Raw genomic sequence first — 12,251 nt, forward strand, 5'->3', positions numbered from 1 at the left:
TGTTTCTTAAAAGTTATAAAATGACAAAAATTTATCAATATTTATAAAAAAGGAGAAGACAGACACAACATTTTCTGCCTCTATTCAAAAAGAGTCATGTACCACAATGTTCACTGCAGCTCTATTTACAATAGCCAGGACATGGAAGCAACTTAAGTCTCCATCAACAGATGAATGGATAAAGAAGATGTGGCACATATATACAATGGAATATTACTCAGCCATAAAAAGGAACGAAACTGAGTTATCTGTAGTGAGATGGATGGATCTAGAATCTGTCATACAGAGTGAAGTAAGTCAGAAAGAGAAAAACAAATACCATACGCTAATACATATATAAGGAATCAAAAAAAAAAGAAAAAAAGTGGTCAGAAGAACCTAAGGGCAAGACGGGAATAAAGATGCAGAACTACTAGAGAATGGACTTGAGGATACAGGGAGGGGGAAGGGTAAGCTAGGACGAAGTGAGAGTGTGGCATGGACATATATACACTACCAAACGTAAAATAGATAGCTAGTGGGAAGCAGCCGCATAGTACAGGGAGATCAGCTCGTTGCTTTGTGACCACCTAGAGGGGCGGGACAGGGAGGGTGGGAAGGAGGGAGATGCAAGAGGGAAGAGATATGAGGACATATGTATATGTATAACTGATTCAGTTTTTTATATAGCAGAAATTAACACACCATTGTAAAGCAATTATACGCCAATAAAGACGTTAAAAAAAAAAAAGAAATGGTGCAAAGGATGCATCATCCCTGAAGGACTAGAACTAAAATACAAATCAATTTTCTATAGCTTTCTATTGGAATTATCATTGAATATTAAACAAAGATTGATGTATACTGAAAAAAGCGCTCCTCTTATTTTGTGTTTTTTTAATTTGGAAAGCATTTTTTTAAAAAACAAAATGAGTTGTGGAAAAGCTATTTTAGTATTTTATAGCTATTTTACAAGTGCACCCATAATTTCATGGGAAGCAAAACAATCACAACTCAGAAATTTCATTGTGCAATAGAAAAGGTACAATCACCCAAAGCTGCATATTTTGAGAATCAATACCAAATGGCAAAAAATACATATCTTTTGCAATTTATACACAGTTTAGAACTACTCTCTCAATCATCCAAGAACCAAAGAGTAAGTTTTTATTAAAATGAAATAAAAGCATTGACAGGGCTTCCCTGGTGGCACAGTGGTTGAGAGTCCGCCTGCCGATGCAGGGGACATGGGTGCATGCCCCGGTCCGGGAAGATCCCACATGCCGCGGAGCGGCTGGGCCCGTGAGCCACGGCCACTGAGCCTGCACGTACGGAGCCTGTGCTCTGCAACGGGAGAGGCCACAACAGTGAGAGGCCCGAGTACCGCAAAAAAAAAAAGAAAAAAAGCACTGACAGCTATAAATTCACCCTGATGACATAACTAACCACTGGTGATACAGTCATTTACAAAGAACATCATCATTTTGCCTTCAGAATGCATCTTCTCCCTGCTGATACCAGACTGTACATCAAATTTAAACGACACACAAAAAAGCTAGCATCATCTCCCCATGAGCTAATATTATCTCCTCATGCACTATTTCCAAGAACTGCTAAGAGCTAGAGGCTTTTCTAAAGGGAAATATTAGAGCAGGAAAAAAAGACAAATTCATCCAATTTAAAAGTCCAAATTAGTTACTCCCCTAATTGCATTCATCTATCATTGTCAAAGCTACTTTTTTATTTACTTAGATTTCTAATTTGAGGGAAAGCAAAAAAACATTTAATTACTTAAACATAAAGTGGAATATACAGCATACAGAAGGGATCATCAAAACAAAATATCTGCTATATTTATTTATATAATTTTACAAAGTTTTTTAAACTAAAACTTCTCTCTCAACACTTTATTACAGTTGTATATATAATTTGCTTTAGCAGATCAAATAATTTGTGATTGAATAGAACAGAGAATAAGTGATATTTAGCACACATGATAAAATGAATAAACTGGAAGTCATCTGTCCATCTCATACTCATTATTTCTAATCTTAAACTTCCATTAACAAAGTCAGTGTTAGAATTCCTCTCAACTTCTCTAAATTGCACCTTGAAGGTGCAGCTACAATAAGATGCTGATTAAATAAATAAATCTATTTCAAGGGGATAGGTATTTTATTGAACCTATATTAATATAGACAAGAAATCAAGCATTACATAAAGCAAAGAACCCATACGTATATCACTAAGTCCAAGAAGCAGCTTTCCTTCAACTAATATAAAGTGAATTTCGTAATTCTTGGAATAAAATTCAAAACCCAATTAAATATTTTTCTAAAAGAGCAATCAAATTCTAGTACTAGAACTGCACATTTCCTTAAAAAATCATTTTTAATGTCTTCCAATGTTTGGTAGTTTGGCATTACAGAAATAACTGCAATATACTGTACTATTCTTTACCCTTTTTTGATGTTATAAATATTCCATAATAATTTTTTAGAGACATAATACATGTAAGATATTATGTGTGGACCCACCACCCAGTTTAAGAATATTACCATTACCTTTGATGTTACCAATGCGTCTTTACCTAACCACTCTCTTCTCAGTTTCCTCAGATGTAATTATCCTGATTTTTGTGTTTATCACTTCCTTGATTTTCTTTATGGTTTCACCACCTATGTTTATGACCCTGAATATATTGTTTACTTTGTAGGATTTTTAATCTTACATAAATGAAGCCACACTGTAATATTCTTCCAATGCTTGCTTTCATCATTCAGTATTATGTTCCTGATTTTGATCCATGCTTTTTCAGCTTTCACAGTAATGTATCTTCACTGTTGTACTACATTTCATTAAATTAATATATCACAATATATTTATTGATTTTACTGTTGGTGGAAATTTATGTTGCTTCTAGTGTTTTGCTATCACATAAACAATTTTGCTCTTCAGGCTCTGGTACATATCTATTGGTACCTGTGTGTGCGTGAGGTCTGCTTGCAGGGAATACAAGCCTTCATCTTTAGGAAATAGCGTCAAGCTATTTTCCAAAGTGGCTGCACCATCTAAGCTCCCAGCCACAGCTCATAACTATTCCACTTGTTCTACTGCTCCTCCAACACTTGAAATTGTTAGACTTTTCATTTTTGCCAATCTGTTGGGTGTGGAATCGTATCTCATTGTGGTTTCATTTATTTCTCCATCTAATAAGAAGGCTGAGCACCCGCTTTTCATGTTTACTAGCCAGTCAGGTTTCCATTTCTGCAATGTGCCACTCAAATCTTCAGCCCGTTTTTCTATTGGATTATCTTCTTCTCATTGACTGAAAGCATTTGCTTTAAATTCTGGATATCATTCCTTTGTCAATTATATGTGTTTCAAGTATCTTCTCCCTGTTGTATTTTTCGTTTTCATTATAGTGTCTTTTGATCAGCAACGGTTCTTAATTTTAATGTAATTGGCTTTTTTTCAATCTTTCTTTTACAGTTTCTGCTTTTTATATCTTATTTTAAAACCGTTCCCTACTCTAAGGTCATAAAGGTTTTATCCTACGTTACCTTCTAACAGTTTTACAGTTTTGACTTTCACATTAATCTATCTGGAATTGATTTTTGTGTATGGTTTGAGGTAGGGGTCTAATTATTTTTTTTATTTTTTTGCCCAAACAAACAACAAACTGTCCCAGTACCATTTACTGATAAAAAGTTCTCTTCTCCATTTATATGCAATGCCAGCTCTGGCCCAAATCAAATTCCCACATACAAAAGCCTGAATCTAAGATTGCTTTCAGTTCTAAAGTTCTACTCAACTGAAGGCACTAAAATGTCTTGTGAAGATAAGTTGAAACAATTAGTTTCAACTTCAAGAATTTTTTTTAAAGAAGAGAATATGGCAAAAGAATCCTGACTTGGAAAATGTGATGAAAAAAAAAAAACTGCAGAGGGTTCAAAGAACCTGAGTTCTAATTCTCATTTAACAACTTACTGACTATGTAGAATTAGACATTCTAAGTTGTCAAAAATAATAGTACCAAGAAAAGGGTAAAAACACTTACCTTTTTCCCATGTGTATAAGGTCACTTAATAAAAGTTCATAAAATTATACTAAACAATATTTAAAAGATAAATATAAACAAAGGTATAGTTTAAATAAAATGTTACCATCCCAAATTTTATTTTTAAAAGTCTATAATCTAATGTGGAATTTTTGCTCTAACTTCTAATTTGGTATCTACCACAGTTTGGTGCTCAAAAGACACTTGTTGACTTATATCAACACAATCTAATTAAAGACCAAGCAAGGTACAGAACGTTTTCTAAAAGGTGTCTTCTTTGTTTGAACATTGTTAAACACCCATACAGAAATCTGACCCACTTCATAAGGGATAAAGTTTAACCTGAAGAAAGAATTTTCCATTAATAAAATCACCTTTAAGTATATTTATCTTATATTATCGATACTCTTTTAAATAGTCACAGAAGTTCAAAATACACCTGAATACTTTTCATCCAAGTATAGACATGACTCCAATTAAGCATCTCTATTAAGCCAATTTGGAAAATACTCTAGGTACAGAAATCTATTGAAACAAGTCTATAACACTTAAGTGACTTTGGTTGCTAACCCATCCCCCAAAAGCCAACCATTACACAGTTATGGACTTTCTTATAGAATCTTATTTGTAATACCTACTCATGAACAAAATCATAATGTACACATGAACTGGTAGTCACCTTTCATTAAGATTCTAACTACATAAATGTAGCACTGCCCCATGGGAAAAAAAAGTAGCTTAAACAGTTTAGATCTTTATCTCCCAATTATCTTCTGGCAATAAGAAAAACATATTCCGACATTAATTCCCTATTTTCATAACCTTAAAAATAAGCCCCTCCAATCAGGAGCTGGAAACACGTGAGAGAGAAAATGTTAAAATAAATCATTAATAACATATTTACCGGTTTGATTCGAAGCTGACCACCCACCACTTCAAGAATGGCATGTCTTCTGGACACTCTCTTATCTGTTATCTACAGGAGAAAAAAAATTAAAATTTCAAACACAGCCACCTGCCTAAAAAACAATAACAACAAACCCCACAGCAACGTTTCTGAAATCAGTAGGCTAGATATGAAATCTATTATTCATTCAACAACTGTATATTGAAATGACTGTCCTCACTGAACAAATAACGAAACAACTCAGAGATTAAGGGACCTTAATCACAGAAAAATAAACAGTGAAGCAGAGACTCAAGGTTGGAAACTAACAGATCCCAAAACCTTTCATGATGGTTTCCATTCAAGACAGACATTTAGTAGGGATTCTTATCAATAAAATTCATAAAATGAGAAAAAAATCTATATAATATGTACTTAACAGGAAGCATTCCAAATACAGATAAGATAAATTATGTTATAATGACAGAAGGTCTCAAAAAGCAGCAGTCTGGTAAATGTAAAAGGTAAGACTACAAGCTTTGGTGTCAAGCAGACCCAGGTCAGGCAGACCTGCATTTGAGCTCAGGGCCATTAGCAGTAGTTAAGAGAACAGGAAGGTAGGAGAGGGAGCAGTGAAAACCAAGTATTTACAGTGAAGAAAAAAATTTTAATTATATATTTGCTTCCTGTTTTGAGCCAGCACTGTTCTACTTACTCTCACAATCACTTCTGCACACCAAAGTTTAAAAATTGAGGACCTCCCTGTGGTGCAGTGGATAAGACTCCACGCTCCCAATGCAGGGGGCCTGGGTTCGATCCCTGGTCAGGGAACTAGATCCCATATACATGCCGCAACTAAGAGTTCACATACCACAACTAAGGAGCCCGCCTGCCACAACTAAGACCTAGTGCAACCAAATAAATAAATAAATATTTAAATAATAATAATAATAAAATAAATTGCAACCTTCACTTCTGCACTTTCTATCTCCCCTCTCCACAATTAAAAAAAAAAAATTGCTTGCACTTTCAATGTTGAAATTGCCAATCAAGCCTTCCCTGCATGGCTATTAACAGAACAGTTAAGATTACCTTTGTAATTTGTGACTTTACGTAATGAAAACATTTTAATCACCAATTTTACTTAGCACCATAATTATCCGGCCTACCTCTTCATTACCTTAGTATCTATCACTTCATCTCTGACCTTATCCACATCAGGACCAAAATTATCAGTAAAAGCAGACTGTAGCAAAGCCTAAATTCAAGTAAACCCATTGGTTCTACAAAAACTTGCAAAAATATGAAACTTCCAGGAATCAGTACTCATTATTTTAGCCAACGACTCATTCCACACTTAAGGCTGTGACTATATAAAAACAGAAGCATCGCAGTGGAATAAATTCCACATAGTGAATATTCCACACAGCTACAGTTGATTTTTAGAACATTTTCTAAAATAAAATATCTTAAAGGTAGCCTATTTAAAATATATCCACTATTAGCCACAATGGCTATTTCAGACAATTAAATATAAACTAGTAGCCTATTCAATCAGAAAAGAGAGGACAGAAATTTGGAGGTTCCTATATTCTTCCCATAATATGCCTTAGTGGGCCCAAAACAGCAGTTATCTAATAATCCACTTTACCATTTGCACAAACTTTATCATTTGCATAGAACTTTCACTTAAATATTGAGCTTCACCCTAATACTGTCACAGCTATTCACATTTTACATATTTGGAAGCTGAAAGTCCAGAGAATTTAAGTTGCTTGTGTAGGTCACTCTTCAAGCAGGTAGGACTCCAAATCCATACTTATTAACAAAAATAAATACCTGAGAAAAACAGTCGTATATTACTCTATGCCTACATGTAATCATTCAGAAGTAGTTTCAAGAACTGCAAATTACTGTGTGGTGAGGAGTAAGAAGTTTCTATTTATAACTTGGAGAGTAATATCTTATTGTTAACTTCAATAATACAAATTGATTTTCTAACCAACAGAGTAAGAAACTGCCCAATATAAAACCATGACATATAAGGATGGTTCCTGTAATAGTCCAGCTTGGGTTTCTTTCTTTTTCAAACCATATTTTTGCAGGAAGCTATAATATAAAAGTATAATGTGACCTCTAGTGGACACATGTTTCTACAACAATGTAATTTCATCACAAGCTGTGCATTTCTATAGTACCCACAAAAGTGTTTTAAAGAGTCTTTGAAATTAACATCATTCAGGCATTTAGCTATACCTGTCCCTTTTAAACCACACCTCTAAATAATGAGTAAGTTACAAAATAATAATTTATGCTTTTTCAATGGAAAGTTTAGAGATTTAACAAATTATCATTAAAGCTTATTTGAATTTCAGGATGTGGATGGTGAGAAGCGGGTAAGGTCACAAACAGATCCTAAAGATCTGATGGCCTGCTTTATGTAACAGCAATCACTGCTCCTTGTGCAGAGTAAATATTCATACATTCTTATTAACATACTAACTGTAATGGCAATTATTTACCAAGACCAAGGCACTGTTCCATATTTATCACATATATCTTTTTTCATCTTTTTTCATCTTCACAAAACCTGTGGAAGGTTTTGTTTTTCAGGTGAGAAATGGAAGTGCAGATAAGTTAAGCAACTACTTAAAGTTACACAGCCAATAAGCAGCAGGACCAGGATTTGTGATTCTAAAGACATCTTTGCTCTTGGTACTGTACTGCTTCCCTCATTATCATTATGTAAAATATCATTTTTAGATGATTTAACATCAGCTTGACTGTAAACTAAAACATACTAAACAACTGGAAATAAGGAAGAATGGCTATTTATTAAGCAAATAGACATTCTAAGAAAACTCAAGCCCTAGATAAAGCTCCAAGAGGCCTTCAGGCTTTCACGTGGTCCTGTTTATTCTAAGATCACACCCAAGTCTAGTGAGATGAGTTATCTGAATTCCCAGCTGTCTATTCACAGCAGATAATAAAGTGCATAGGGTTTAGTAGTCAGTGCATTAACAATGATGTTGGTCTGCAGGTGGAAAGGAAAAGGCTGTAGAAAAACAAAGAAACATAAAGACTCAAAGGAGTACACTGGCTAGAGACTCCTGGGAGTAGGACGAATGGCATAACATCCTTCTCAAGGTACTAAAGGCTTATCTGAGTTAACTTACTGATTACCAAGAGTCATCAGGTTTAAACAAAAACTTCATTTGAAAGTCAGACATTTCGCATCTTAGAAAACCATAGAAGTAGTTAAAATAGAGGAATTCCAGTGTCCTACCAAATAATTGTAGCCACCTAACTTCTAATCACACCACACATTCTCCAAAAAAATCAGAGATCAACAAATACAGCAAATAAAACCACCTATTTTCCACATCTAAAGCACAACTAGGAGACAGGTTACCACTAACTTTAATTTACATGTAAGAGGGGAAAGAAATGCCAAATGCGGATGAAGCTTCAGGATCGATGCTGGAACAGAATTTAAGTGGCAGTTCGGAGGAAGAGAGAAGATGGGAGCGAGAACCACAAAAACGTCACCCCTTGAGTGGGAAAGGCTGAAAATGCATCCCACATCCAAGAGTTCAGAGATCCAGCAAAATTGAAAATAATTTGGGCATCAATATGAATAATAACAATAATGGAATATAACACACTCAATACAAAATAATCTATGAGTTCATACTGAACTCAAGAAAGGGGCTGGGGTCAGGGCTGGGAGAAAAAGCCTTTCTTTATAAAAGAATGACAGCTAACATAGAAGAAATGATGGAATGAGGAAATCACAATTTTGTAACTACTAACATTAATTGACTCAGTAAAGTAACGATGGATGTTAATTTTCAGGTGAAAGCTTGATGGGAAGCAGAATACTCCTGAAGTCTCAAAGCATCACTCAGATTACTCACAAAAAGAATAGCATCGTCTCTGGAGAAGTCTGATAGACACCACCTTCCACAAGTGATCACATTTATAACCAACAACAACAGGACAAAGAGAGAGAGACCTGGGCCTCCTGACATGCTGCTCTAAGTTCATATCACCGATGGAATGTTCTTGCCCAAAGTGTTTAACCTGAATCTAATTATGTGGAAACAATCAGACAAATCAAAATTCTGGGCATTCTATGAAACAACTGGCCTGGACTGCTAAAAGCATTAATGCCATGAAAGACAGCTCTAGATTAAAGAAGATAATATATATTTGATTGGATCCTAAATTTTTTTAATGCTGAAAAGGACATTATTTGAAAGTTGGGTAAAACTGAATATGGAATATTAAAATTTACTGCACCATTACAAATTTCTCGAGTATAATTTATATAACTTACATATATAATGTATATAGAAATGTCCTTGTTTTTAGGTGATACATGTTGGCATATTTGGGGATGAAGTGCCATGCAATGTACTTTCAAATGAGTTCAGGAGAAAGAGGAAAAAAAAATGTGTATATATATATATATATATATATATATATATATATATATATTTATACATATGAGAGATAAAGAAAAAGTAAATGGGACAAAATGTTAACCATTAACTAACCTAAGTTAAGGATACATAGGTGTTAGTTGTACTAGTCTTTCAACTTTTCTGCAGGTCTGCAATCTTTCGAAATGAAAAGTTGAGGCAAAAATAGTTAAAATTTCAAAAATGTTGGTACATTTTTGGTTGGTACTAAAAGGGTTATCATCAGGTAATGGAAAATGTAGTGTACACAACTGCTAAATAACATAACTGAAGTGTGATTTAATTTACACCTGTTCCAGTGAAATTAATAACCCTCTATTTTCTACATGCTCTTTCTATTTTCTACATTTCTACATGCTGTTTTAAAATATTCCTTTGATTTAGACTAAGCACCACAAACTGGTAGCCAACACACCACAAGTCACTCAGTATCTTTTTTAATTTTTACTTTGAAGAGTGTATGTACCCTCCACCTCCCCAGAGTGCCCAGCACTCCCTATAATCTTCCACTTAGCCGGCTTCACTCTTTATTGCATACCTGGCCTCTGCAGGCACGTGAATTTGTAAGTCATGATTTAAACTACACCTATACTTTTTAGATGCTAATTCTTCACACATGACACTGTGTACCAGATGCTACTAGTTGCTTAATCAATATCTATTCATTTCTTCTTTCATACTACTATTACTTCAATTTTGTTTAGGGTAACAATGTACCCAGTTAAAAACATCCAAATGCCCAGAATTCCTCATAGCTATGGATGGCCGAGACACAATTCTAGCCAAGCACATAAGGAAGAGTGTGTATTAACCATGCTTTATAGTTTCTGTATCTGATGCTTTGATAGCTAAGACTTTGCTGACTAGGGAAAGGCTACCCCTCCCAGGGTTACTGATTCTAAGAAACAGTAAATGACTCACCGCAAGTGCACCTTTCATATGCAAACAAATCCATCCAAAGCCACACCCCCAATGATGGCTTTACCTAGTTCTTACACTGCCCTAACCACCCTAGGACTAGGCATCAGACAACTAGGGGTGGGCCCTAAAGCCCAGAGCCCCATAAGATTATTCAAACTAGATCATCCTCTGTTTACACTGCCTTGCCCATTCACTCCAAAGAGAACCACAATAAAGGCTTTCCTGCAGTTCCCCTAGCTCTCTCTGCCTTCCACCAACCTTGTGTGGCCCTGTGTGGCATGGTGTGTCCTTACTTCTCTCCGGAGCTATGAGTATTAGTTTTTCAACAATAATCATCTCCTGGTCCGTTGGCCTCACCATACCTAACAAAACAATAAGACTACATTTCAAAATATAGTGGAGCTTCTGGGAAGATTAGTGTCTTCCTGATAAAAAGGAACAGGCTCAACTGGCCTGCACCTTTTTCCCTCTGCCTTTCTCTTTTTCTTCCAGCTTATGTGTAACACCTCAAGGTACAGCAGCCATCTTATGAGTACAGATGCGAAAGCCATACGCAAAGGATGACCAAGGAGAAGCACAGAAAAGCCTGTTCCTTGAGCAGCTGCACCAGCCCTGCACCGACTGCCCAAGATTCTGTTACAGAAGAAAAATTAATTTGATTAAGCTGCCGTTTGTCACATTTCTGTTACTTGCAGCCGAAGCAATTACGATTAACACACACTACTCTAACAACTGTTATTATTGATACTGGACACCAATAGCAAATACGTTTATGCTCAGCCAGTGAGAGAAGGAGTATTAGAAAACAGAGAAGCTAACTAAATTAAGCATTCAAATACAAGAACATTTAATATTAAAAGAATTGCACAGCATACAGCAGGAGCTTAGAAAAGAAATTCTGAAGGATATACAGACTGAAGAATTATACTGAAATCACTCCTATCTCTTGTTAGCAACAGCTAAAATGACAGTAATTTTTCTTCAGACACTATAGAAAAAACCCTTTTTTACTTGAATTCTTCAGACTGTGTCTTGAATGGGGACAGGGATCTCTGGTGTTTTTTTTTTGCGGTACGCGGGCCTCTCACTGCTGTGGCCTCTCCCATTGCGGAGCACAGGCTCCGGACGCGCAGGCCCAGCGGCCATGGCTCACTGGCCCAGCCGCTCCACGGCACGTGGGATCTTCCCGGACCGGGGCACGAACCTGTGTCCCCTGCATCGGCAGGCGGACTCTCAACCACTGCGCCACCAGGGAAGCCCGGGATCTCTGTTTTTATATGACTTTTGTATTAATACAATGTGGCTCCCTTATCTTTGATTTTCTGGTTTTGAATTGGATATTTCATGTATTATGACACATGTACAAGTTTTCTCCATTTTTAAGACATGGAGCTTGTGGTAGAAGAAAAGACATGAAAACATAAAAGAACTGTTTGTGATTTGTTTGCCAAATATTTATTTTTGGCATTTACTGAAGTCAGACAAAATGAAGATTTTCTTACACTATCAGCAGAAATGTTTAGATATTTTGAACCAAGGTCTCTGACCTATTTGTTTATTATGTCCAACATCCTAAAAGTAAAAAACAAACCTGAATAAAGTAAAAGTAGAAAAGCTACTGGACCTTTCATTTCATTTTTGTCCATATATAATATTTACTGAAAAACCAACATCAGTTAATTTTTCTGACAATGTCTTCCTAGAGAAATTTCTGAATATCACAGACAGGAATAATATATCTCAGAATTCAGTGTTCCCATTTAGCCTGGTTCCTATAAATGGAAAAACAGAGAAGAGGAAAAATTTGTTTTTTTCAGAATAAGCTACATAACAAACCACAGGCTAAGATAATAACAATTTTCTTGTACAATACTTTATAATTTACAGTGCTATCACATAAGATTATCTGGTTTGCTCTATC

General features: G+C 35.5%; 1 protein-coding gene across 4 annotated transcripts in view; it reads right to left on the reverse strand.

Annotated features, from left to right (window-relative positions):
* Positions 1–12,251, reverse strand: part of APLF (aprataxin and PNKP like factor) — an 82,021-nt gene that overhangs the window by 61,920 nt on the left and 7,850 nt on the right. For 2 of the 4 annotated variants that reach the window (XM_019943188.2, XM_073791297.1), the window contains exons 1-2: positions 10,589–10,705; positions 4,944–5,015 (exon numbers count right to left, since the gene is read on the reverse strand). In XM_019943188.2, coding sequence (XP_019798747.1) covers positions 4,944–5,015; positions 10,589–10,690 — 174 coding nt within the window. In that variant the 5' untranslated portion in view covers positions 10,691–10,705. Of the gene's footprint in view, positions 1–4,943; positions 5,016–10,588; positions 10,706–12,251 lie in introns of those variants that run through there. The other 2 variants (XM_073791298.1, XM_019943189.3) reach the window with 1 other exon arrangement.

This window comes from Tursiops truncatus, chromosome 14 (assembly GCF_011762595.2).
Source record: "Tursiops truncatus isolate mTurTru1 chromosome 14, mTurTru1.mat.Y, whole genome shotgun sequence".
In the NCBI taxonomy this organism is placed as follows: Eukaryota; Metazoa; Chordata; class Mammalia; order Artiodactyla; family Delphinidae; genus Tursiops; species Tursiops truncatus.